Below are 27997 nucleotides of genomic sequence, written 5' to 3' on the forward strand. Positions count from 1 at the left end.
CGCGAGCCGCAGCCCCTGGGGGCGGGAGAGCGGAGTCCCGGCCGGCCGGTCGGCGGCGCGGGGATGGCGGGGCCCGGCCGGGGATGGCGCCCCTCGGCCACCCTCTGCCTGGCGGTGACCGCCCTGAGCGCCGCGCTGCTGGCGCCCGGCCTCACCCAGCCGCACGGTAATGCCCCCCCCCCCCCCCCGCCTTCCTGGCCTGAGCCGCCTCCCCCACCCCGCCTGGCCTGGCGTGGCCTGGCCTAAGCCGCTCCCCTCCCTCCTGGCCTGACCCCCCCCGCCTGCCTGGCCTGGCCTGGCCTAAGCCGCTCCCCTCCCGCCTGGCCTGACCCCCCCGCCTGCCTGGCCTGGCCTGGCCTAAGCCGCTCCCCTCCCGCCTGGCCTGACCCCCCCGCCTGCCTGGCCTGGCCTGGCCTAAGCCGCTCCCCTCCCTCCTGGCCTGACCCCCCCGCCTGCCTGGCCTGGCCTGGCCTAAGCCGCTCCCCTCCCTCCTGGCCTGACCCCCCCGCCTGCCTGGCCTGGCCTGGCCTCCGCCGCTCCCCTCCCTCCTGGCCTGACCCCCCCGCCTGCCTGGCCTGGCCTGGCCTGGCCTAAGCCGCTCCCCTCCCGCCTGGCCTGAGCCGCCTCCCTCCCGCCTGACTGCCCTGAGGGCCCCCCCCCCGCCTGGCCTGCCTCCCGCATGGCCTGAACCCTCCCCCCCCACCGGCGCCTGCCTGCCTGCCTGCCCTGAGTCCCCCCGCCTGCCTGCCTCCCTCCTGTCTGGCCTGAACACACCACCACCACCACCCCCCCCCCCCCCCAGCCTGGCCTGGCCTGGCCTGGCCTGGTCTAGCCTAGCCTGATTCCCCTCCTCCCCCACCTGCCTCCTGTTCCCTCCCCTGGCCTGAGCCTCCCCCCCGCCTGGCCTGATTCCCCCCCTCCGCCTCCTGTTCCCTCCTCCCCGCCTAGCCTGAGCCCCCCGCCCGCCTGTCCTGAAACCCCCATCTTCTCCCCTCACCCCGCCCTCCACTCCATTCCTCCCACTCCGCCCTGCTCTCCATTCCTTCCCCCCATCTGGCGTGAACCACCACCTGATCTGCTCCCCCTCATTCCACCCCCGTCTGCTCCCCCCGCCCGGCCTGCCCCCCATTCTCCTGTGCCTGGCTTGCTCTGCCAGCTGAATTGCTCCTGCCCAGCCTGCCCCCTATTTCCTTCTCCCCACACCTGCAGTTGCCATATGTCCCAGTTTCATAGGGACAGTTCCAATATTCAGGGCTTTGTCTTATATAGGCACCCATTACCCCCCACCCCATCCCAATTTTTCACACTTGCTATCTGGTCACCCTACCCACACCCTTTTGTCTGCCCCTTGTCTTCCCCCATCACTTCATCTGCCCCGCCCCCTTCCCTCTACCCCTGCCTCCTTCTCTCTACTTGTCTGTCACACTCTCCCCACTGCCCTTTCACACTCCGTGCTCTCTCTCTCTCTCACACACACACACGCCCCCTCTTCTCCCCAACTCAGTCTCTCCATCACTCTCACTCCCCTACCACCTTCCTGTGTCCCTCCCCCAGTTTCAGGGGTACTCTGTCTGTTATCTGCAGTAGCGCTCCCACCCTTGCCTGGATTGGGCTGGGGTTGGTTTTCCATTCTCCTGTCCTCCCAAACATGTTTCATAGCTAGAAATGCCTGCCTGGTTTAGAACAAAGCTCTTTGCTTGGGCACACCACATACTGGAGCTCCATTGGGATCATCCTCACCTAGGCCCGAATCTGCAGGTTACTATTCATGGAGCTGAAGTTGCGTATCTTAGGTCAACCCCCCCAGTGTAGATCAGGGCTAAGTTAGCAAAAGGCAGGCTATGAGCAAAAGGCAGGCCCTGCCATAAGCAAAGGCTTGCTTACAAGTTCACTGTCTGGTACATGAACTTGGCAAAGACATGGTGAGCCATAGCTAAAACACAGGCACTCCTAAGAACAGGGTGGATCTGATTTAAATCACTAGTCAGGAAGACTCAATTTAATCATGGATTTCTACATAAAAGTGCATTCTTGTTGGTTGTTAAAACCTTAATACATATTCTTCACAACTCAGATAGATGTAGGTTTCATTTTTAGAAGGTACACACTATACATTTTTAAGTGATTTATTTTGAAAACTTCAGATTAGTTTTACAGCTATGTCAGAAAATGAATGAATGATTGGTTATTTCATTTACCAAAGGTAATTGAAACAGATATTTATGAAGTCATTGGGAGGTGAACTATCTCCAATTCAACAGGTTAATCATTAATATTTGGAGGATTTTCTTGCTATGCTATATTAGGAGGAGAACATCACCAGACAGACATTTAAACTGTTTTATTTAAGTAAAACAACAGCGTTATGCATTCTGGATTCTTTTCTTCAACAGCAAACATATAAGATTTTAACAAAACAAGCATATGAATTTTTGAATTTAGTTAAACATTCAAGTTTTTTAAAATCAGGTTTGTTTTTGTTAAAATTTGTTTTAACTAAAATAGTTAAATGAAATATTTAAAAAAAACAACAAAAATTAAATCGACTATGTCCGCCAAGTCAACATGAGAAACTTAAAATATTGGCTTCTGCAGCTAACTCAGTCGTCTTCACCTTCATTTTCCTGTTTGTTCATAATCTGGAAAAGAAAAACAAGCTTTCCTGCTTTTCCAGGTCCCAAACGATTTCTCAATTTGGAATGAATTAGTCCAAAGGAAGAAAATATTCTTTCTACGCTGGCAGAAGAGCCTACTACTGTTAAAAGTGAGATTATCACTTCAACAGTCTCTGAATCCAAGTGTTTAAGTGACTTCCACCAGTTCACTGGTGTGACTTTTTTAAAAACATCATCAGCAAACATATTTCTTGAAGGGTTCACCTTTAGCTCTGAAGTTTATTATAGTTGGCATTATGGAGGGATGATTGCTGGATGTCCATGTCCTAGCCAACTCCTCTTCTTCAGCCGTTAAGGTTTGACTCTGGTACCGACTATTGAGAATATTTGTAAGAAAATGAGCTGGAGATAGTGCTTGTCCCATTCGGTGTTTTCAGTGCTTGTAATTTAACGCTGTCATTGCATATTTCTCTTTTTAAGATCTCACTCAGTTCCTTCCAAATTTCAACAGTGTCAGCAATAAAACAGCTATTTCCCTGCATTCTGTTCAAGGCTACGGAAATAGGCTTCAGGGTACTCAGCCTGTGTTCAGCATTTCTCTTAAGCCCAATGCGGAGAACTTTGGCTGTGACAGGGACACCTATTTTTTCACAATTTTGTTCACAAGCTGTCACCAGATTAGGCCAGTTCTTGATCTAGTGCTCAAAACAATCCACTGCTGAGTTCCATCGCATGTCTTGTGGGGGAGTTCGCTTGGTTCCTCCCACTTTTTTTAGAGCAGCTGCTGCAAAGTGGTTGTTATGGAAGTATTTTGCAATTTCAACATTAGCCATTATTTCTGAAACACTGAAGTCTTTGGCTAGGAGGTGCATCAAGTGACCACTGCAACTGTCTGTTATTAGCTTGGGACTCTCTTCTAAATTTCTTCTCATCTTGGATACATTTGCAGCATTTTGTGTGATGAAGCTGCATACTAGACATTTGAATTTTTTTTTCACAGTTTGTTATAGCTTTTACTGCTACTTCTTGTAAGTATTCTGCTGTGTGCATTTCCTGATGTATCAATTGTTTCTGTAAGGAAGACATTCCCTTCTTCTGTTGTTACACAAGCACGTGCAACAGGATCATTGTGGACATTGCTCCACCCATCAAGACTCAGGTTAACAATTTCACGTTTTGCACACTGCTCAATTTCTCTTTCATACAATTTCTCTTGCTTACAACACTCCTGCTAATACATCCCAGAATGATGTTTGCTTTTTTTTTCTTTGCAACAGTGTTACACTGGTGATTCACAGTCCAGCAGTTTGCCTGCGACATGTGCTCTGTTGGGTGAAATGTATTCTGATCTTAATGACTGAACCATGTTAATGAAGTGTGGGTTCTCTATGCAACAAACTCTCCTTTCCGTATGATTAACAAACCAGGCAATTTTTTCATCAATTACCTCTTTTTGTAATCTGCTGGTTCTTATCTATGATTGTTTCTGGATGATGGAGTTTTTTTTTTCTTTTTGCTACAGGTGATAAATATACTGGGCTATGTGACATAAATGATGTGACTGAAACACTATCATTGGCAGATAACTCTGAAACTATATAAAATTATGGTGATCTTTAAGGTGGAGAGTCTTCAGAATCCTGCATGTTGAAGATGGATTCTCCTAAACAAAATAGGCCAATGCAGTTATTTAATTATTATTACCATACTGCTCATTTAGTATTACTTATTGCATTCACTGACAGTACTACTTTAAAGGTGAAATTGTAAAAGGAAAATCTGCCTATTTCAGATCTTTATTTTTTATTACAACTGCATCTAAAATGCTAGTACCATAGAGTAACAACTATATTTTTTGCTCAAACATGAGAATTCAAGAACAGTCCAGAAGGAAGACAGGCAGTCCTCAAGAAAGAAGTATGAAATAAAAAAGTTTACCAACCTGAAGATCCTGCATGTTCAGACATGTTCCTTTCATCATCCTCAGCACAGCTTCCTCCTGAGAAGGAACACTTCTTCATGATGTTGTTTCATTCAGTCAGCCAGGCCTTGCATTTCTTTGTTGCACTGTTTGCATTTTGCAGACATGCCTGTCTTACCCACAGATAGAGGAACTTCATTAAAATGTTCCCAAACTTGGTCTCTTTTACGGCCTGCTGCCATTATAGGTTTTCCCTTCTAGTGAGAGAATGGTATGGTAGATCGCAAATCAATGAAGGTTACACTCCAAAAGACCTCGAGACTTCTGGAATATGCTGCTCAAACAGTTTCACTTTTGTTTCTACTGCCTGTCCCTCCCTTCTCACATTTATCTCCAGACTTCTTCTCCTTGTCCAGATCTATTCTGTCCACAACAATCTTCTATTCATTGAACTTTTTGAAACTTTGCACTTTTAGAGAGAGGTAAGAGTGACTCTGTGAACACAAATTTGCAGGGGGACAATAGGGTTGAGGTCTGTTATTTCTTACCTCTATATATTATTTATTTATTTTAAAACATTTTTGCTGTTAACAAGCATGTTATCTCTGGAGACACAAGTCCACAGTTTGAGAACTGTAAAATTAAGCATCTCTGATGGTATCTTCTAGGCTGAGCACTGAGTCCCATTGGGTAGATAGAAAGATTAACCTAAATAATCGATACAGAAGCCCCTGGAACCCCATAAGATTGGGTCCCTAATCCATGAACTACTATTGGAACTCATTTACAAAACTTTTCTTAAACATTACATGAATATATTGTCTCATACTATAGAATTAGAATTTATAATCCCTATTCCATGATACATTATATCTCAAAATATCGCATCGTAATTCAGACTATCTTTAGATAGGTTTTTTCCTCAAAAAGCATTTGATCAAAAAAATCCAATTTAAATTAAAAAAATCTGATTTTTTTTTTTAAATCATTGATTTTTATCCACCCTGCCCAAGAAGTACTAGGCACTGCATATTCATATAGACACATTCCAGAAGGTTAGTACAGGTACCCCAACATAGAGTTATGGCATAAATACAGCCCTGGGAGATGGTATAGGAACACATCAACCCCAAGTATGGCAGGACAGGGTGATGGACGAAGATGTTTTGTTTAAACCAGGTGGTACAAGCTGTAGGGTCGGTAGCCTCAGGAGAGTAATACGTATCAATTGTTTGTATCAATGTATGAAAGAGAAGTCATAGGAGGGGCACTTTTGTTCAGCCTAGGGGACAGCAGAAAGTCCCACTGCTGACTGAGCTGGTCCATTGTCAGAGGCGTACATGTGTTAGTGTGCATGTAGAATCTATGGGGTGCTAGGACTGTGCTTCTTCAGCAATAAACCTGGCCAAGCGCCTTCGCCACCGAAGGCTGTGGTCTTTCTGGGTAGTACTATCAAGGTCTGGTGAGCCAGCTGTCTGTACAGAGCTGGAGCGGCACACAGTGAAAACACACACGTATGCCAGCTGACGACAAGTTCTGGGCAGTGACAGGGTGTGAAGTAACTCGCAGGATCAGGGCCCTGGAGCTCATCCAGAAGAGATTCCTATCCCCACACAAAACAAAATGGGACTTTGTATATATGTAGGTTCTGCCTTCTGATGATTAGATTCCTGGATGAGAACACCTAGTCTGCGGAGAGCTCAGGGGGAGCAAGTACTACCCCTGCACTATCCCTCTCTCTTGCCCCCTTGCGACATCTGTGGGTATGTCTATACTGAAACTAAAAGGTGTGTTCTTAACTTGGGATTGCCTGCTTGGGTTTCAACAGCAGGGAAGACGTGGCAACTTGGTTTATAACTGGGGCCTGACTGCATTGCATCGGGCGCAAAAATTCTCACATCCCTAAGCAACATAATTAAGCCAACATGACCCCCATTGTAGACAGCACTAGGTTGATGGAAGAATTCTGCCGTTGACCTAGGTACTGCCTAGTGGGAAGATGGATTAAGTACAGCGATAGGAGAATCCCTCCCGTTGCTGTAGTGATTGTCAACACTGAGGCACTACAGTGGCTCTGCTGTAGCATTTGAAGTGTAGACATAGTCCTGGTCTATATCTAGATATTAGCTTGACCTAGCTGTCTCACTCAGGGCTGTGAAAAATTTTGTGGCCTATGTGACATAGTTAGGCCAACCTAGCCTTCACTGTAGACACCGCTAAATTGACAGAAGAATTCTACCACATCTTGGAGAGATGGGTTATGTATATGGATGGATAAGTCCTTTCTGTCAATGTAGGAAGCGTCTATGCTGCCGTGGCACAGCTGCAGCACTGTATCTGTGTTGCTGTAGCCACATACCTTCAGTCTGTACGTCAATGGTGAACGCTCTTGTTACCTGGCCAGTCTGATTCCCCCGTGCAATAATAGTACTCCGGAGCCATACTGAGGTGGAAGCAGGGCTGGAGAGATTGGGCCTTTCCCATACAATTTCTGTGGTGCATAGATTCTCGACTATGAACCGCCGTAAATGTGTGAGGATTGGTAAGGCTGCGATATGATGTCTACTGAGCTATTGTCATTCTGTTAACCAAGTTGCCTTCTGTCCTGAAGTGTGTTATGCAGAGTTTCCCTTTTCAAAATACTGACATACGTCTTTCTCTCCGTTTCTGCATCGTAACAGATTTATCCAGAAAGAGACCCTTAGGGCTGAAAATTGATCAGGCTTTACTGCTGGTGCACAATGAGTTGATCCATGAGAACTTGACAGTCTCCTGGCTTTCTGATTATTGTTACCAGGTAAACAGCCCTCTCCCTTTGTATGCTATGTAAGGTTTCCTTCTAGGGGAAGGCAAGGATATGGCCCTGGACCCAGGGTCTGATTGCAGCTCATGTAGACAATCCTGAGCTCGTGGACACAATCTAGCCAGCTCAGGTAGCAAAGCAGTGAAGCCACAGCAGCGTGAGCTTCATTGTGGGCTGTACAAGCCTGCCTAGAACCCTGGATAATTACTCGTGGGGCTAACCCATGCTGCAGTGTGTGCTGCCACACGCCTTCCCCATTCCAGCACCCAAGATAGCTAGATTAAAGCTAGCAGGGTTATGTCTGCGTGAGCTACAGTCACACCCTGTGACTGCAGTGTAGACATACCCAAAGACTTGTTCCCCTAAGGGATTGTGGAAATACTAGTGTTTTGAAAGTCCTAGTTTTCTGTTGCCCAGTTTTTTCAGCTAGTTCTTGGATGGGCAAAGGATCCATGTCATAGACGGTGGGGAAAGGTGGATATCTTCCAGGCTCGCCCACAGCCTCCAACATCTTCTCCCCCAGCTCCTTTATCCCTCGTGAGCCCTGACCCCATTCTGGACCCTCAGCCAGTGAATGACAGATATCTATGGGACTCATACCCTCAACAATGTCTTGAGGGAAAGAGCAGCAGGATCCAAAGAAGGATAGGTCATTCCTTTGGATAATGAGAATGTCCGTAGTTACAGTGCAATTGTAAAGATTTCTTTTTAAGTTTGAAAGGTGTGTAAACCCTCATGTTTTAGGGCATAAGCTAACCACGGATGACTGGTGAGGGGTTAAGAAGAAAGCTCCTTTATGGTCAGGTTATTCCATAGTTACCTCCTTCAGGCTTTCTTGTATCTTCCTGGTGCTAGCCCTGTCAGGGACAGGATGCTGGGCTAGCTGCTCTGATCTGGTATGGCATTTCCTGTGTTCTTAGTGGAGTGTGTCTCGTGTTTTTAAATGATCAACTTTCCAGTATTTTAATTTGTTCCTTTTTTGTCATTTGTATTTAATGGGTTGGGTTTTAGCCCTTTTGAAAATCCCACCCTGGGTGCCTAACTTTAGGCTCCTATTTTTGAAAATCTGGCCCAATAATTCTTCCTTCAGCTGCAGCTCACAGAAATGTTACCTCCTTGCTGTTGGACAAACCAGGCTTCCTTTGTACTCCTCTTTGAATTAAAAAATAATAATACTTTTGCTCTGCCTGGTAAAATCAAGTAGGTTTTCTATTTTTGTAATCCTTCATCTGTCCTCATTTTCTAGTGCTTGCATCAAGATCTGGTATCTGTCCCAATGAGCAACGCTTCGGGAAAGCCCAGCATTGTAGCAGTTGCCGTGGATTCTCAGCATCCAGTCACCCTACAGCTCAATGGCTCTAGGGCAGGCAGAGAGTTTCCCAGGTTTGTAACTGATCTGAAGATAATGTGTGTTGAAACAACCCAGTAATGCTTACGTTTTCTGTCACTTGCCAGCCACTGTCCTAAAGTCTGTGGCCTCCTCACTGCAGTTATTACTGAGCACTTCAGAAGTTAGATTTGCAATTTAATCTTCATCTTACCAACAGTATAAAAATATAATTTGTTACAGTAGTGCCTAGCTCATCCAATCACAAGTGGCACCCCGTAGTGCTGTGTGCTGTACAGACACACATAGAGACAGAGTTTAAGGCCAGAAAGGACAACCAGATCATGTAGCCTGACCTCCTGGATATCACAGGCCACTAGGCACCCGCATACTAAACCCAACAACAAAATCAGACCAAAAGTCTATGAAGTCATGGTTCCTGTGACATAGTCTATAGTGTAAGAAGTCATGTGATGTATGAAGGGTGGAGTGGGTCAAGGGTGGGTTGGAGCGATCAAACGATACAGTAGGGGAAGCCAAGCCAATGCTGACAAAGAAGTGGCTTTGGGAGCTGCTGGGTGGCCAATCAAAGAAATGGCGGAATGAACAGTGCATTGAAAGCACCAAATCAGGGAGCAGGAGCCAAGCTGCAGTAACTATGGCAACGCAATTAGAAGACCTCACCAAGTAGGAAAAAAGAAAAATCTGGGCACAGGCTGGGGCCTTTACAGCCCCATCCCCTTTTGTATGTGCAGGGAGAGGCGGTCACTGCAGCCCCGCAGCAAGGACGAGCATGGGCTGTGTGCTTCCCAGCATGGCCCTACCCTTCTTCCCATAGCCGTGTTTTTGTAGCCCTTCCTTTCTTTCAGCCCACCTCCCAGCTGGCCGAGCCTGTAGCCCAGTGGTGCCTACCACAGTACCTGCAGGCAGTAGAGATTGCACAGCAAGTACCAGCACAGGTTCCCTTTCTGTCTCCCTTAATTCTTTGCAGGATCCATTATCATTTTGGAGAATTTGGGAACTATTCTCTTGTGGTAAAGAGCTTTGATAGCAGCACCAAGATGATTTCCTGTGACATAATCATCAATGAAAGTCCTGTCAACAGCCATCTCCGTATGTACCGCTTTATTTTCCCCTTTCCTTGTGTAAATGAAGTTGTTTTTTTTCTTTCAGGAAATCATCTCATTAAAATTCTCTTTAGCCCCCTTCCTAGCAAATCCTTGAGCCTAATGAACTCCTTGCATCCACTCCCTGTGCACCTGCTCCCATGCCACAGAGCATCTGTTATCCATTTGGCCCAAGCAGTTAGCCGATATTCAGGGGTCTTGCAGATTGTTCCTAATAGGAGGAGGAATTGATGATGGAGTCAGGTATTTCTTTGATGTGATCCTGTTTATTTACAAAGATTGTACAAAGTCTTATTTCTCTGAATACAGTAGGAATCAAACAGCATGAGGCAGTTTCTTTGCTTAGAGTCCCAAGCCTCTTTCAGCCAGCACTCTACCCAAACATTCCCTCTCTTAGCTTTTTTTCAGGGTCATGCTACAGGTGCATCTCTATGTGCATCTAGGCTTCCTTGCTACCTTCTCCAGGACATTTTGTGGTTTTTCTGCTGCTTCTAACATACAGACACGCAGCTGCAATCATATCAATCCCCTGCCTTTATCATTTTTCCTCTGGGAAACCCCTTGGACTATATGGCCCAGGCTTGCATGCGGCCCAGTCTTTGGGAGCTAGTTTTCCATTGTTTTATCTATTACTGAACAAAGGGCCATTTTATTTTTCCCTCATTTAGCCTGAAGGGAAGGCAGTTATCAAACCCAACAGCTTCAAGGTGGTATGATTGCCCAACTCCCATCATAACACATCTCTGGATTAAATACAGTGACCACAGTAATTGCCTCCGCTACAGTTTTGTCCTTTCTACTCTGCTGTTTCTCTTACTGCACAGCTTGATTTCTCTTCCCTGATGGACTCCCTCACTTACATCCTTCATTGCCCTTCTCCAGCTTCGACTCTCTCTTCAAATCCACTCCTCTTCATGTCCCTGCCTCCCTTTTGACCCGAGATTCTGCTACTTCTGGGAAAATATTGACTCTGTGTAATGTGAGCTCTCCTCCTTCCCTTTCGTCTGCCAGCCCTGCTACGCCACCACCTTCCCACACTCAGCTACCTGCTCCTTACTCAGACGTTGGATGGTCTCTCATACCTTCTTCCTCCAAACCCTTGATCCTATCACTTCCTTGTTTCTCCAACAACTGCCTTTCTTCTTTCCCTCTTACTTATTTGTGATCTCTGCCTCTTGTCCAGCTGCTCCTCTCAATATCCTCTGTTCTCCTGAAGGTTACCAATGAACCCATTCCTGTCTGAGACCATTTACATCCTTTCTCACTTGTTAGCTATGCCCTCCTTCCCAGCTTTCCAGGAGGTTTCCTGACTCCATGCTTGAGTGCTCTCCTGCCTGCAGTGTCTACCCTTTCCACTGTCCTGTCACTTTCTGCTCTCCGTTGGTGCCGGGGGCAGGCCACACCATATCAAAATGCTCCAGTTGGTTGTGTAAGACAGTCAGAAATGTCTGCAGGGTTGTTTTAAAGTGCATCAGACGCTTCTCAGTGATGTCTGGCTCAAAAGCATCCCAAACAAACAGTGAAAGCTGGGTTCCGGAGACACCCAGCGGCACAGCCAGCTGCCTTCCAGGTCTCACCTCATATTTGGGGAAGGGGCAGGATATATATACGCCTTCATCTCCTAGGATGCCTTACCCCAGCCCAGGACCACAATCTGGCTGACAGGAAATATGTTTGTGAGCAACCCTGCTTCTCTGGATCCCAGAGGGAGGCCATCTGGAAACTGCCCTGAGCCAGGCCTTTTCCTCACCATGGAGGGGGGTGGAGCTTTCCAGCCTGCCCTGCTCCTGGAGCACCACTTGTCGGCCCTAAAAGCAGAGCTGGCAGTGTTTTCTCCCAGAATGCCACTCTGACACCCCTTTCTCTTGCTCTTTGACCTTGATCTGTCACACAGGTACGTCTCCCGGCAAAACGTGCAGTGGCATAGCACTGGCCCAGGTGGCTTCCCTCACACCTTAAGGGGCTGGTACATCCCATTACAGTGTCCCGTGGGCTTCTGTTCTTGGCCTGCTGCTCTTCTCCTTCTTTATCTTACTATTTATTTATATACGTTACATGATCACGCAGAGGCCTTGACCACGATTGGGCCCCGTTTTGTGCAATACTGTACGAACACATAGCATGAGCCAGTCCCTGCTCCGAAGAGCTTACAGTCTAAACAGGCAAGACAGACACAAAAGCAAAAAAGTCACAAGGTATGTGTCTGTGTTCTATTTTAAGATTTAGATCCCACTTCCTTCTCCTCCTCCCAAAACATACACCCAGCTTGTTCCTCTGCACTTGGTGAGCCCTGCTTCTGCCACAAAGCTTTGGGTTTGTTTGTTTAACCTTGTCTAGCCACCCATTTTGTTTTATGTTGTCTCTCTTCTCTGTGTGTCCCTCCCAGAGCTGTTTCACTCTAATCAGCATTCTTCCCTATTCTTGCTCTTTGTAATAATATTTCCATTCCTTTAACTCTAAAGAGACTACACCTGTGTGAAAAAGTGATGTTTTTTATTTCCTGGCCATACCAAAAATTGGGGGTGGAGGGTTAATTTCAGGTTGAACAAAACATTTTGTTTTGTTTTTGAGCCCTATTACATGTTTTTTATTTTTAATAAAATTGAAGTAAGCTTTGACATGAAAAGTCATTTCAGATAAAAAAAAAAAAAAACTGAAATGCTCCAAAAAGGTCAAAGTGAAATGTTTTGTTGTTTTGGAATATTTTTAGATTTTTGGGGGGCAAACAATTTGGCAAATTTGTGAAATATTTCAATGCCCCCGAATCTGCATTTTTTTGGTGAAATAGTTTTGACCAAACTGTTTCCCTGAGCTCTAACAGAGACATTCCCCATGCTTGCAAACTCAGCGTGTCTTTGACTTCGCTACCTCTTTTACTCCTTGCATTCAGGCTGTTTCTAAATCCAGCCAGTTCTTCCTTTACAACATCTACCAAATCAGTCCTCTCCCTGTCACCCCTGCTACCACTACGATGTGTTTTGCCTTGGTTATTTTTGTACCGGAATATATAGGCACTTTGTTTTTTTTGCTGGGGCTTGTGTTCTCACAAAGCAATACCTTTGTATCTAGCATTTTCATCACTAGAACTCAAAGCACTTCACAGTCTTCAATGTGTACAACAGCCACAGGGCTGAGGGAGGGAAGTATTATGCCCATTTTACAGATGGGGAGCTGAGGCACAGAGAAGCTAAGTGGACTTGTCTAGTGTCACACAGGAAGTCTGTGACAGAGCAGGAAATTGAACCTTGGTCTCCCAAAACCCATGCTTGTGGCCTAGCCCCGGTCAATCCTTCCTTCGGTTTACAGTACCACTCAGTGAGGTTCCTGTAGCAAGCTGTAGGCCTGACTTCTCGCTGGGTTAGTCCAGTTTTACACAGGTATAACGCATTGATGTATCAGGCCCAGAATGCCCATTGTTTTTGTTACCTCAGCTATGAAGATGTCTCTTCTTTTCCTGCAGCTATCCTGTATGCATTCCTCATTTATATGGGGGTCCTCAGTATCCTGACAGTGGGACACGTCTTCGTGATGTAAGTGGACGTTGTTTGTGAAACATTCCTGTACGTATTAAAGAATCTCTTAGGGTTTTTGTTGTAGATGAAAACACACTCACTACTATTATTTATTATTTGTATTGCCATAGCACCCAGGAGCCCCAGTTATGAGCCAGGGCCCTTTGTGCTAGTTGTTGTACAAACACAAAACAAAAAGATCCTGCTGTCTCATGAGTGCAAACTGGGAACTGGGCTGTCTTACAGCTGGAGTCTCCTGTTCATTGGAGCTAGGCTGATATGCACCATCTGACTACCTGGCCTTTCGTTTGCTAAGGGCCAAGCTCTTGATTTAAGAATAAGAAATTTATTCAACAGATTAACTGCTGACTGAATTTAGTAGAGTTACTGTGAAACAAAGGAATTAATGGGGGACTGGATGGCTCACAATATGGGCAATGGGACATGAAACCTTTCACTTCTTCTGGTCCTGATGGGTAGTGTCTGAACAGTCTGACAGCTGTTGGTGCTAGAGAGACAAGATGGGGGAGGTATTATCTTTTATTGGGCCAACTTGTGTTGGTGAGAGAGACAAGCTTTTGAGCTTACACAGAGCTCTTCTTCGGAGCTCACCCATCTTGTCTCTAATATCCTGGGACCAACACAGCTACAATAACACTGCATACAGCTGTTGGTACTCTCAGTCCAAGGCTGGAGTGCTAGGTGTTTGCATTTCAGTTGGTGGCTGATGGATAACTGCTGCTCTCAGTGTTACTGAAGAGCCAGCTGCAGCATATTAACTAACTCCTCACTGTAAAAGCCTCTGCAGCTCAGTGCTGGGCCCTATGCATGGGATGGGGGTGAAGAGACCGGCATTGCTGGTGCCTGTGCTTTGATTTTTTTCTTAGGATACTTTCTGTCAGGCGGTCATTCTGAAGGCTTTCACCAGCACTACAGTCACTCCCATGCCCTTATTATGTTTGTGATGCCTGAACTGTAAATGGAGTTTTATTGCCTGTCACATAATCCTCCTTGTTTGCTGTATTTTTAGCTGTTCTATCAGACTATAGCACAGGAGCTGGGATGAGAAATGAATAGGGGAATTTAGGCCTGAGTTCAGGAACGCACTGAAGCATGTGCTTAAATCCTTGTTGTCATCCCAGGGAAACCCCTTCTGCATTCTGCTTCAGGCAGTCCACACAACAGTTCAGGCCAACTTCATTTAATCATCACACAGTTATCGTTTTTCCAGATGCTGATATCCTCCAACTAAACCACAGTGTTGCAAAGTTTAATACAGGGAATGTTTCCATGTGCTTCCACTACTACGGAGTGTCTAGGGCCCTGAATCAGGAAAGCATCCCCTGTTCAGAACAGCAGTTCAGCCCCTGGTTAAGACCCATTCCGGTCAATACGATTTAAGTATGTGTTTAACTGTAAAGGTTGGAAAATCTGGTTACCTAGCCATCCATCCTGTGCACTGAATGAGGTGGTCCTGAGTGTAAACAAAAAAAAGGGGGGGTGGGGAGGAAATCTGAGCCTGTGGTGATTGTATCATAGTGTATACACAATAGGGCTGAATTAAGGTTGCCTAATTCTGGCACTCTGACTTTTGTGTGTTTGACTTTGCAAGCTTAATAAGGTTGTACTAATCCGGGGAGGGGAGGGGAGTGGGACGGGCGGGGGGAGAGGGGTAGATGTTCTCAGCGTCTGGTTTATGCTGCTCCAACATGATTTGATAGCGTGTGTTTGTTCTGAATAAGCAATAGAGTGTGATCTTTTTTTCTTTTCTTTTTTTTCTGTTACTGGTTCACAGCATCAATCCAGTCAGGAATTGGTTTTACAAGAAACTGCATCCTGGAGACACTGATCATCTCATTAATTCTGTGAGTTGCTAGAATGCGCTAAATTGCCGTCCATGTTTTTACACTGAAGCGTTCACACCAACTAGTCCTTTTTGAGATTCAATAAATTATCAGCCACATCCCCCCATGAACAGGTTCCTGGGTAATCCTCAAAGTGTGGGTAGACAGCTGTCTCCATCTTTGGGGAGTGCTGGAGGGGGCTCGCCACCTATGTTTAATGTATGTGCAGTGGACACGTATGACTCTCAGGATACATCGACGCTGGAGCCGTGGGTGTAATGTCCAGCTCAGGTAGACATATATGTGTTAGTTTTGATTGAGCTAGCATGCTAAACATAGAAGCGCAGCTGTGATGGGCTAGCCTCCCCAAGTACAATCCTGTCTGAGACCCTGATTGCGTACTCACAACAGCTAGCTGCTAGCCTATCCTGCGGCCGTGGCTACCCTCCTATCTGTAACAAGCTAATTTCATCAGCACTAACGTGCGTACGCCTACCTGAGCTGAAAATTACACCCCTAGCTCCAGTGTACATGTACCCTGTCAGTTACTGCCCAGTCAGGTGTTTGCCTCTCTCTCTCTAGTTTCCGTGCAGGAAATGTTCCACTGAAAGAATTACCCTGTTGTGACGTGGACAGCATCAAGAGAGGGAAGCTCTGCTGGCTGCTCCCAGCACTACAGCCAGTTCTGGGCACTCTGAACTCAGGCCTGGAGTTCTGTGACCAGCCCAGGGCCTGGAAGTGCGGCAGAGGCTGTGGGCCACAGTCTGCGGTGTTACACACTCGGCAGATGTGGAATATAGCTGTTGGAATCACTCTGGATTTACACTAGTGTAAATGACATCAGCATCTGGCCTAGTGTACTCTGCCCGCGCTGGATGAGCACGCTTCCGTGTTATGCTCCCCGGTTATTCTCTCAGGAGTCTGTTGTACATGGCCTTCTTCACTGGTGGCGTGCTGAGTGCATCAGAATCATTAATGAATTTTATCCACACAGCACCCCTGTAGGCCGAGATGTGTTATCCCCACCCTATTCATGGGGAACCGAGGCACAGGGTAGATTAAATGACTTGCCTAAGGTCACATGGAGTGTATGGCCAACATTGGGATTAAACCCAGCTCTCCTGAGTCACAGTCCAGTGCCCTGCCCACTGGACCATACCTCCTATGCTGATTAAAGAAGTGAGACGTATGAAGTGTGAAATACAAGGAATCCCTCAGTGAGGAATAAAGAGAGAAATGGGAAGAACAGAATTAGTTAGGGTGTGTTGAAATGCCCAGTATCTCTAGGCCTCAGCTGGCTGAGTCACATTCCCCAGATGATCAGGATGGCAAAGGTGTTGAGGCAATTGCTAGCTTTTCCTCTTGTGTGGTGTTTCTATTCCAAGGAGCTTGGATCCCCGACCAGAACAGATTCCACAAGCAGCGATGTCCCAGCTACCACGTGGACCATCTCCCAGCGGCGACTGCGCTCCCTTGACACATTTCGAGGGTAAATTGCAGCCTCAGAGGCTTCTTTACCACTTCTTTATAAAGCTTCTCTAGGTTTGAAGAAATGTAATTGTGGCCACAGTATGAAATCTTCACCCCCAGGGATGGTAGAATGTCATGGTATTGGATGTGGGTTTATATTTATGGAGAAGGAAACTACCTGTTAACAGAGATAGCTGGAAATTATTTTTTCCTGTGAAAACTTTTGAGTTTTCAGCAAATAATCAAAAACCAGAATATTTTGATTGGTAATGCTGCCCCAGTGCCTCATGGGGGTTGTAGTTCTGGTGCCTCATCCTCTTCTATAGGGTGGGCTTTTTGGTCAGACTACATCTTCCATCATGCAGCATGATCTTCCCTCTTGGATAGTGTAGGCCAGGCATCATGGCTGCCCTGTGACCCTGGTGCTTCATGGGAAATGTAGTCTGGGTGGGAAGTTTGCCAGTAGAGGAGATGAGGGAGCATGAGGCAACTGAACTTCAACTCCCATGTGGCACTGTGAGGGCATTTCAGAATCAAAATCTTTCACTTTTAGGCTAAAATCTCAGCTATTGTTTTTTTGGTTTTCAGGCATCCAGGTTTTCAACAAAACTTTAAATTTTCCATGGAAAGCAGACACTTTGCATGAAAAAAAGTGTGACAAAAACTCAAGTTTTCCATCAAAAAACAGTTTAGATGGAAAACTTTTGACCAGCCCTATGTATTATGGTAATTTCTTTCTCTCCCTCCCTGTGAGAATTGTTCCCTGTAGTGCATTTACTGGTATCTGTCCTGCCTGGTTTTGATGGGCCTTTCACCACTTCCCCTGACAGACAGTTCCACAGGCTGCCAGATTTCCATGGCGGGAAGTTTTTCCTGGTGTCCAACCTCCATTTCCTTTTTCTCATGTGCACTGGGTGACTTCTAGCTAGATTTTCCTTGATCGTACTCAGTCATTCTCTTCCCTCCATGCAGCTTACAAGTAAAAATACAGCCTTGCTGTTCCCTGCCCTGCTCCCAAATTTCCTGTGTGGCCTTGGTCAAGTCTCTTAACTCCATGTTCTGATTTATCCACTGTCTACAATGGGAGGAATGATTCCTTTCCCTCTTTCAGGGAACCGTGGGGGGGGGCTGAGGACTTCCTAAATGAAGTTGGTGGAGTACATGGAATTACTAGGTCCAATCAGTGCAATCTCTGGCTTAGAGATCTGACAGCCCAAGGGGGTCCATTTAACTGGGAAGAACTGTAGGATCCTAGTTTTTGGGTTTCCTGAAACATTTTGAATTGGGCTGGAGCAAGGTGGGGAGCCAGCTTAGTGAACTTATATGGGAATATGAACAAAAATCACACTCAGCGTGCTTAGTGATGTGACTTTCCAGTGCTCTCTCCTTCTTTCAGTCAACGTCAGTTTCCTCTGAATGAAGATCATTCACTGATCCCTCGACAGCATGCTTGGCTGTTTTTTTTATAAGCTTGCTTAAAAAAAGACTGATTGAAAAATGTTTTAACAGGGTAAAATATTAAGCGTGTGTCTGTTTCTGACACGCAATATTGTACGTGCGTTCTCATTATTTTTTATGTCTTTTTAGGCTCTCTCTCATAATTATGGTATTTGTTAATTACGGAGGAGGAAAATACTGGTTCTTCAAACATCAGAGTTGGAATGGTAAAGTATGGTTCATACATGTAATGCAGACCTTAGTCACAGAAATGAACAGACCGGGCCAGGTTCTCAGCTAGTGCGCATAGGTGTAGCTCCGTTGAATTCAGTGGAGCTACGTCAGTTTACACCAGCAAAGGATCTAGCCCCCAGTATCTAGCAGGAGAATATTTCAAAGCACGGTGTGATTGTTCCTGGTATCAGACAATCTTGGGAAGGCTTTTTATTGTCACACAACCTTTTTGCTTACATCTTCAACACAGCCACACATTTTGAGTGGCTGTGTTATTATTTAACGCTTATGGTGGTAGGACCTAGAGGTGACCGCCAGGTCACGATCACATGCTAGGTGTTGTACAGATAACATTAATGACAGCCCTGCCCCAGTGATCATGCTTGACGGTCTTGTGTTGTAACACGTTGTGCTGTGCTAATACCATGGTAAATTGTGAAGATCCCATGCCAGAAGTCTTCCCTGTGACACAGCCGTTAATTCAGACAGTGTTTGGGCAAACAAACTGAAGGGCAAGTGAAGCAGATACAGTCAAAGGAGTAATTATTTGTCAGTATCTCTTAGGATGCTGCTTAAGAATTTGGTTTACTGAATCATTACAGGCATTCTGCAGTTCCTTTGCAGACTTAGAAATGAGGGTCATCATAAGTTCAGTCTTTCGAGGCAATTAAAACTTGTCTAATGATTCCTTTGTAGGCTTAACGCTGGCAGATCTTGTGTTTCCATGGTAAGTCTTTGTGGCGAATATTATTATTTTGTATTATCATAGCGCCTAGGAGCCCTAGTCATGGACCAGGGCCCCATTGTGCTAGGTACTGTACAAACACAGAACAAAAAGTCAGTCCCTGTGCCAAAGAGCTTACAACAAAGGCAACTGACAGATAGACCGGGAAATACAAGGAAACAATGAGACAGTATTGGTCAGCATGATGAGCTGTGACCTGAGCACACCAACAGCCGAACCATTGTCCAGGTTTCTGTGGGCTTCACAGCAAAGGAGAGTTTGAAGAAGGATACTCCCTGAAAGGAATAAATGTCTCCCCTTGGTAGACTAGAAGGGCCACACAGTGGAATGCTGCTAAACTGCACTGAAATGCACCTTAAATCCATTTGGAAAATGGATTTTGGGGTGTATGTGTTTGGGGGTTTTTTTTGTTTGTTTTTTTAAGCACAGACCAATGAGAGTCTGCTGCTGTGCCAGGGGCAGGGCTAATCTGGTGATGTGATATATGTCCTATGGGCTAGTACAGGGGTGGGCAAACTTTTTGGCCTGAGGGCCACATCTGGGTATGGAAATTGTATGGCGGGCCATGAAAGATCACAAAATTGGGGGTTGGGGTGCGGGAGGGGGTGAGGGCTCAGGCTGGGGGTGCGGCCAGAAATGAAGAGTTCAGGGTGCGGGAGGGGGCTCCGGGCTGGGGTAGGGGATTGGGATGTGGGAGGCGGTGCACGCTCCGGCTGGAGGTGCTGGCTCTGGGGTTGGGCCAGGGATGAGGGGTTTAGGGTGCAGGAGGGTGCTGCAGGCTTGGGGTGGAGCAGAGGGGTTTGGAATATGGGAGGGGGCTCTGGGCTGAGGCTGTGGTGTGGGCTTGGGGTGCGGGTTCCAGAGTGGGGCCAGAAATAAGGAGTTCAGGGTGCAGGAGGGGGCTCCAGGCTGGGGCTGAGGGGTTCAGGTGTGGGGGGTGGGTGAGGGCTCTGGGGTGGGGCTGGGGATGAGATGTTTGGCGTACAGAAGGGTTTGGGGAAAGTTCCAGGCTGGGACCGAGGGGTTCAGAGGGTGGGAGGGGGATCAGGCTGGGGCAGGGGGTTGGGGCGCGGGAGAAGGTCAGGGATGCAGGTTCTGGGCGGCGCTTACCTCAAGCAGCTCCTGGAAGCAGTGGCATGTTCTCCTTCTGGCTCCTACACGGAGGCGTGGCCAGGCGGCTCTGCACACTGCCCCGTCCGCAGCTGCCGCCCCCGCAGCTTCCAGAAGCAGCAGCATGCTGCCCCCCTCACCCCCCGACTCCTACGTGGAGGCACGGCACCGGCAAGGCAGCTCTGCGTGCTGCCCCGTCCGCAGGCGTCACCCCTGCAGCTCCCATTGGCCGCAGTTCCTGGCCAATGGGAGCTACAGAGATGGTGCTTGGGGTGGGGGCAGCGTGTGGAGCCCCCTGGATGCCCCTACACATAGGAGCCGGAGGAGGGACATGCCGCTGCTTCCAGGAGCCACAGCATTGGAGTATGTGTGATTAGTCGTGATTCCCCTGAATAGACCCATTTCACAGCTACCTGCATTTCTAGGTTTGTGTTTATCATGGGCACCTCAATTTCGCTGTCACTGAACTCCATGCTGAGGCGGGGATGTTCGAAGTGGAAAGTGCTGGGGAAAGCTCTCTGGAGGAGTTTCTTGCTGTTTCTAATAGGCGTCATAATCATCAATCCCAATTATTGCCTTGGACCTTGTAAGTGGAGAGAATTCATTTGTTGTTTGCTTGTCCTTTTTGGAATTTGTAGCTTTCCCATTTTTACCTGGCTGTTTATAGAATGAATATATGATCAGTCTCACCCCATGGACCAACTGCATGCAGAGGGCAGTTCTCTGCAAGTGCTGTAACAGGCCAAGAATGGTGAGCTGTTCAGCTGTGCTACATAACTCAACAACTGTCTGGCTTAAGGCTGTCTCCTTACTTATAGTCCTAATTATAAAGCCAGAAGGCACCATTAGATCATCTAGTCTGACTTCCTGTGTAACACAGGCTGGAGAATTTCATCTGTTCAGCCATTTATTTGAGCCCAGTAACTGACTGAAGCGTATCTTCCAGAGAGAGATCCAGTCCATAGGAGACTGGGACCTCCCAGTTCTTGCTTTTAGATCATCACGCCCTCTCTTGTATCCTGATCATAACAGCTGTACTCGGACTGTGAAGTTGCAGGGGAGTGGGAAAAGAAAGCCTGGAGTAGGAAAAGTTGTGCTTAAAGGAAGGGGCGCAGTGCAAGTGTGTTGCTTGAGTTTCATGGGACGGTCCTGCCCTGTGCCCTTCTCCCTCCCTGTGCAGTGAGGCGGGGTGGGTAGGATATATCCCCAAAGCTGTGGAAGTGGGGCACGGAGTGAGTGCATCACACACCTCCTCTGGGACCCTCCTACCCCACAGGGTCCGGCCTGAGCCCGGAAGTCTACACAGCAATGAAATAGCTCTGCAGTCAGCTTGCAGGGGTCAGCCGTGGTTTTTTCTTTGCTGAGTAGACGTTCCCTGAGGCAGCATGAGTACGTAGGCCCTAACCCTGGGGTGGCCAACCTGAGCCTGAGAAGGAGCCAGAATTTACCAATGTGCATTGCCAGAGAGCCACCGTAATAGGTCAGCAGCCCCCCTCTTACATTGTGTGTGTGTTTCCTGTAGTGTCTTGGGGTAATCTGCGGATTCCAGGTGTACTCCAGAGACTGGGATTTACCTACCTTGTGGTTGCCGTCTTAGAACTCGGGTTTGCTAAAGCTGTGGCTGAGAACGATACATTGGTGAGTGATCCTTGGCTATAGCTCTGTCTTCGATGATGCTGGAGGGGCAGGCTGTAAACACGTGTAGGATACACAGCACCATCACATTTGCTTCTTGCACGTGCAGTCTGTTGCTAGATGGTCGCCCCTCCCGTGCCTGCCACTGTAGTCCTGTCTCCGGCAGCTCTTGTATGGTTTTAGGAGCCATGCTGCACAAGATTAATATCTGTTTAACTGTACAGAGCAGTACAAGGGGGTTGCTCAGGAACTGAGCAGAGCAGGGTGCATTTCAACTACTCCGCATGGCTAGCCCCAGCTTGGTTGCCGTGTAGAGGATTATAGAGGTCCTTACGAACTCACTCCTTCCTGATCTGCAATCAGTGCCTCTTGGATTCCAAGGGTGCTGAAACACAGGTGTAATTTTGAACTCTTAATTCAGTCCACTGTCCACTTCAAGGCTCCAAATGCCTCCCTCTTCTAGAATTGTTGCATGTCAGTCTGAGCACCACCCTCTGGGCCGGAAGGCAAGGCAGACAGACCGGGCAGGAATGCCCTAAGAAAGCAGGGCTTTGTTATACTCTGCGAAGATCTTAGCAGAAACACACTAAGCATGCTGGGACATGACCCTTTCCAATCACTTATAGTGCTTTTATTTTAACCCTTCTGACCCCCAACTGAGCCAAGCAAGGGTTTAGTCCATGCTGAATCCAGAGTTTCAAATTTCACCCACTTTAGCATAGCTAGGATTTGTACAACAAGGAAAAATGCCTTGTTTTCCTGTCTGTGACACACAATCTGCGGAAAGGATTTTGCTCAGACTTTCAAAACAAAATCACTTTTGAAAGCAAACCTGGGGAGTGTCAGTTTCAGACATTGTGGGTTTGTGAAAACGATGTTACAATGGAAAGCCTTGCAAACTCTGCAGTTATCACTCCCAACCATCTGCAGTGCCAGGGGACTGTTCGAAAGTGAAAGGTGTCTTTTCCCCAAATGCTCAGTGATCATTTGCCAGTTAGTTTTCCTTTTCTTCCCTATCTCTTAAGCAGGAGACCCCGTATTTTGCCCTGCGGGATATCCTGCTCTACTGGCCACAGTGGGTTTTCATTCTGATGCTGGAAGCGATTTGGCTGGGTTTGACCTTCCTGTTAATTGTACCTGGCTGCCCAAAGTAAGTTGAATGCTTGGATTCCTTTTCCTTTGGGTGCTTTCTGTGTGGTGTCAGGGGTTATTCTGCTGCATAGGGACCATGTTTCAGTGTCTCTAGCTCTGAGTCAGTAGGAAAAGGGGGTTTCTCAGTGAAACATCCCCTTCCCCACTTTGCAGTGAAGTACTTGGCTTTATGTAGAGGACATCTTTATTACTCACCTAGGTAAGAAACAGGTTTAAAATCTCCCTCTGAGGTTCTCCTATGGTCTCCATCACTGTAGTATCTGAGCAGCTCACATCTCTCATGCATGTCTCCTCCCTGCACCCCTGGGAGGTACAGGAATGAGGAGCTCTCTTCCCGAAAGGACATCTCAACAAGCCAGTCTTTTCATATGTGCTGAGCTTTCAGGCTGGTGCTGCTGATGCTTGCTGTCTGCTGCCAGCTACATCCCTGCCGCAGCTTGTGTGCTCAGGCAGATGAGGACCTCCCCTCCTTGTAAAGAGATCACGTGCACCTGGGTCCTAGTAATGACGCGTGGTGCTTCTAGCTGAGACAGCCTGGAACTCTCCTTGGTTCTAGAAGTGCCTGGGCTTGTGGGATGCTGGATGGGGGCCTTACTAAGCCTGTTCAAAGTACCTTGTTCATCTCTATGCCCCTTCTCTATGAGCTGCTTTCTGAGTGCAGTCAGCATTGGAGATGTCCTCCCCTGCCAGTGCTTGCTTCCCCAGCCACTAGCCTCAGGTGCTGACTAGTCATGTGTGGCCTCTTCTTGCCATTTCCAAGTACAGTCTCTGTTTGACACTGGCTGTGGGTCTCATAGCATCAGGGTGCTGGGTTCTGGGGGATTTCTTGTTAACAGCACCTGGCTGCCCACCACGGAGTTTTGTCAGCCACTTGTTTCCAAGTGGCTGGAGCCTGAGGGGTCTCTTGGAGCTCCCCTGTGTTGTCCTTACTGCTGTGGGAGTCCGTGAGCATTTCCTTGCCTTTCGGCACCAGTGCTGCATTGGCTTGTTCTGTATTCGGCACATTGTATTCACCCCTGTGCGTCAGACCAGAGGAAGACTCTGCAGCATAAAAAGCTGGGCTGAGTTCCACTGCGCATTGTACCTTCCCAGGGGCTCAAGAGCTGGATTTGCGGGGGACGAGGGGCTGGGCTGGGCTGGTGGCTGGGAAAGTGAGCTCTCCCTTTTGGAGTTAAGGGCAAGGCTGGGCGGTGCTGGGCTTTGGCTGCCCTGGTGCTATGGCTTGTTGACAGTTGATCTTGTCTTGATCAGCCTGAGTCTGGCGCGTGTCTAGTTTGCCTGTGGGGATTGGCAGTTACAGAGCGCACTGGTGGTAACTAGTTACCAGGTGCTCTGCTTTCCAGGCATTGGCCAGTGTCTCCTCTGGGCTGCCCTTCCCCTTGCGACTTGTACCAGGGAAGGAGGTAGTTCGGTGTGTGACCTGATTGCCTGTGGGGGTGAGTTTGTGCTTCAGATCCCTAAAGAGCAGCAAAACTTAACGTTGTTCATTCTCAAGCCTTTCAACAGTGTAGCGCTGCAAAGACCCATGGCCTTTTGCTTCCTTTCCAGTGGTTACCTTGGCCCCGGTGGCATTGGGGATTTTGGAAAATATCCCAATTGCACCGGAGGAGCAGCCGGTTATATTGATCACTTGCTCTTGGGAGAAAAGCATATTTACCAACACCCATCATCCAATGTGAGTGGTTCTGACTTGCACATAAACCATTGACTTGCTGCAGAGTTAGGTTCTGTGTTTAACATGTCAACAACTTTAATATAAAATTAGCTAAGTTTTCAAGAGAAAAAGCTACTTCCTTCTTTAAATTCCAACTCTCCCACTCTGTCTGGGATGTGACAGCTAAGAGGGGCTCTTCCTTGCTTAGAAGCTCTCTCTGAAACTTAGTTGACAACTCTAGTGGTACCACTGTGGGAGGTGGAGAGGCTAGACTTGGGAACCGCTGTGGATGGGTGGGGCTGGCCTGGCCTGGCCTATCTGCAACTCAGCAAGTTCACCAGCTTTACATCAGCAGCACACTGGCCTGGGGGCTGTGGGGAGAGGGTTCTGCTCCAAAGACCATTTCCTTGGGCTGTGTTCTGAGGAGGGATTGTCGCACAGTGTAAATGGAGTGATTTCAATGTGAAATCTAAATCTGGCATTGACAACAGTCAAGTGTCACGGAGGGCTGGGGAAATGGCCCCAGGGTGAGAGAGGGGAGAAGGAAGTTCAGGGCTGGATGCATATCTTTTTAATCCTAACTCTCTCTCTCTGCAAGGTGCTCTACCAAACAACAGTGGCCTATGATCCCGAAGGCATCTTGGGAACAATTAATTCAATCTTCATGGCGTTTTTGGGACTTCAGGTACCGTCTTAGCTTTTTGAACCTACATTGTCAGCAAACCTTCGTTTCCCAGAAACAACTGAAGGTGTTTTGTCAAAGGTGGGGGTAAGGGGAAAAAGAGCTTTTCAAGCTGGAGTGGCAGCATCTTCTCTAGAGGTAAGGTTACAGTCACAGTTCCATTATAAACTAGCCAAACCCTCTGAAAACCTCCTGAGTCCAAGTTGGCAGGGCAGGAGGGGCCAGCTGGCAGAGGCTTTAAATCAAAATTTGAGGTACATTGACCAGCGTGATTCTGAGGTTTAACAAAATCAGATGTTTTGCTCAGTTCTTGAAACCCTTGTTTGTCCTATCTGGGGAGGCCTAGAACCATCGCACCAGTGGCTTGTGGTGAGGTCTGGCAATCACTCGTAGCAGCTGGCTGCTCAGGGGTTCTGAAAGTAAGACTAAAAATGGACTCGGGCTGTTAAATTTAAGCTCATATGTTAGAGAACCTTGGCTGTGGTGTTTCCATCACCGTCTTCATCTCTCAAACGCACTTAGCACCTGTCGAATGTGTTCGTTTTCCAGAATAGGCGACAGCGCGTTGCCACTCAAACCATTAACGTGTCAAAAGTTCCCTCGTAGCCTGTCACTGTCACTTAAAACAGAAAATAACTAGGGGGGTCTCAGATACTAGGTGTGGGGAGCAACCTTGTAGTGGCTGACTTTAGATACGTGTATCTGGACTTAGGTGTGATATCCAACCGCCCTAGTTTGTCAGGTAGAATGGCACGCTGCATATCCCATGGAGGAAAGGAGTTCTGCGTTGTGCACGGGGTGGCATTAGTTGTGTCTGAGTATGAGTATGAGTCTGAGGCTATGTGGATTGGAACTGAAAGGGAGTGTGTGCCCTGAAGGGTCAAGGAGTGCTTTTGCGTATAATGGTATATAGGTGACAAGGCATGGCCATTTAGGTTGGTGAAAATGTTAATGTTGCCTTGATTGTTCTGGATTTTCCTTATTTTTTAGTTGCCTTAATAGGAGCTGCACTGGAGCAGCTGTAAAAGATGTGTGGGTGTGGTTATTCACATGGGGTAGAAATCAGAATTTTTTTGTTGCTAAACAAACATCACTTGTTTTTCACCTGAATGCATTCTCCTAGAAGAGTTCCTAATCTCGGTCTTCCAACTGCTTAGCACAAATAAAGCAGTTTAAGCTTCTCCATTCTACTGCAAGTGGCGGGTGGAAAATACCTGGTATGTTTACTGGTTTTTATGCCTTTGTTTTTTATAGGCAGGAAAAATATTCTTGTTTTACAAAGACCAGCACAAGAAGATAATGAGTAGGTTTTTTATATGGAGTGTAGTCATGGTAAGTAACATCTTTTCTTAATGCAGTTTAAATTACTCATTAACAACCACATCTTTTCATGCAGCACAAGCTTTCTATTTCTAAGATGTGCTGCAGTGAAAGTTCATATAAACTCCAAACTTATTATTTCAGGGGATTATTTCTGCTATCTTGACAAAATGCTCTAAAGATGAAGGGTTTATTCCTGCAAATAAGAATCTATGGTAAGTAGAGATATGTAACTTTTTACTATTCAATGTGTTTCTCTCCAGCTATATGGACACAATGTATTTAACTGTAGCAACATCAGTCCATATTGAACTTCTCTAAATATCCTTTTATATTCCCACTGAAAATATGTAGGTCAATCTCTTATGTGACAACCTTGAGCTGCTTTGCCTTCATGCTTTTATTGCTAATATACTACCTTGTGGATGTCAAGAGATGCTGGTCAGGTGCTCCATTTTTCTACCCAGGTCAGTAAACTCAAGCATATTTAGTTATCCGTGATGCAATAGGTGGTTTAGTCCTGTCCTTACCAGTAAAATTAACATTCTGTTGCCATGTCAAGCAGCAAGACCTACTGCTAAAATGTTTCCCTTCAAGAATAGTTTTGCAATGAAAAACCTTTGATTAAAAGATCCTTAAACTTTGATTTAATTAAACTACATTCTCCACATGTTCATACTGCTGTTGGGACGCAGGTAAGAATTATTAATCACTCTTTAGCTGTGAAGTCAGAGGGGTAAAGTGACTTATTCAAGGCCACAGGGCAAGTTAATGACAGGAACAACTTGTCAGTAATGCTTAGGATTTCCTGATTCCCTTTCCTGTAAATACTCTGCCAGCCCCTGCTGCTACAGCTTGCTCTTAGAATGCAATGGAGTACAGAATTGTTTTCTTTGTGTTTATTTTAAGGAATGAACTCAATCCTGGTGTATGTTGGGCATGAAGTATTTGAGAACTATTTTCCTTTTAAGTGGAAGATGAAGGACAGTCAGTCTCATGGAGAACACTTGGCTCAGAACCTGATTGCAACATCGATCTGGGTCATCATATCATATTTACTCTACCAGAAAAGGATATTCTGGAAAATCTGATTGGGTTCCTGATGGTCTCTTCTGGGAGATAAGATATTGAAGTTGGACTCCCCAGAGATGATGCCATTTCTGGGGGGATTCATTACTAAAAAGGGCTCATGTGTTAAGTTTACATTTCCAGGGGAACTGGAATGGAGACTTTCTGGTGCCTAAGGGACAGTATCTTACTGTTTAGCCAAAACACAGTAACTTGCCTGACCTGTCTTGTCTGCCTGTCTTTGTATGCAGTACTATGTTTCAGTGCACAGAGTGCCGCTATTCTACCTGCAATAAACAGACCACCATACTGGATAGCCTTTAATACCTGAACAATTTTAA

The 27997-nt window shown here is 46.8% G+C and overlaps 1 protein-coding gene and 1 long non-coding RNA gene across 3 annotated transcripts; one reads left to right on the forward strand and one right to left on the reverse strand.

Annotated features, from left to right (window-relative positions):
* Window positions 1–27: 27 nt before the first annotated feature.
* HGSNAT (heparan-alpha-glucosaminide N-acetyltransferase) lies at window positions 28–27980 on the forward strand. Of its 2 annotated transcripts, none has more exons than XM_037896619.2 (18): window positions 28–166; window positions 7218–7333; window positions 8586–8722; window positions 9658–9779; window positions 13254–13323; window positions 15101–15170; window positions 16535–16638; window positions 18207–18283; window positions 18987–19017; window positions 20571–20731; window positions 21668–21783; window positions 22806–22930; window positions 24481–24607; window positions 25185–25271; window positions 26523–26600; window positions 26733–26803; window positions 26943–27055; window positions 27498–27980. In XM_037896619.2, the coding sequence occupies exons 1-18, from the start codon at window positions 64–66 to the stop codon at window positions 27677–27679; spliced, it is 1890 nt and encodes a 629-aa protein (XP_037752547.1). In that variant the 5' UTR covers window positions 28–63; the 3' UTR covers window positions 27680–27980. The 2 variants fall into 2 exon arrangements, with proteins under 2 accessions (XP_037752547.1, XP_037752548.1); XM_037896620.2 differs by having other exon boundaries at window positions 22809–22930.
* Window positions 4096–4626, reverse strand: LOC122465351. The gene is made up of 2 exons (XR_006290119.1): window positions 4558–4626; window positions 4096–4278 (listed from the first exon to the last, which is right to left on the reverse strand). It is a non-coding gene; the product is annotated as an uncharacterized LOC122465351 (long non-coding RNA).
* Window positions 27981–27997: the final 17 nt, after the last annotated feature.

Source organism: Chelonia mydas, chromosome 4 (genome assembly GCF_015237465.2).
Source record: "Chelonia mydas isolate rCheMyd1 chromosome 4, rCheMyd1.pri.v2, whole genome shotgun sequence".
NCBI lineage: Eukaryota > Metazoa > Chordata > Testudines > Cheloniidae > Chelonia > Chelonia mydas.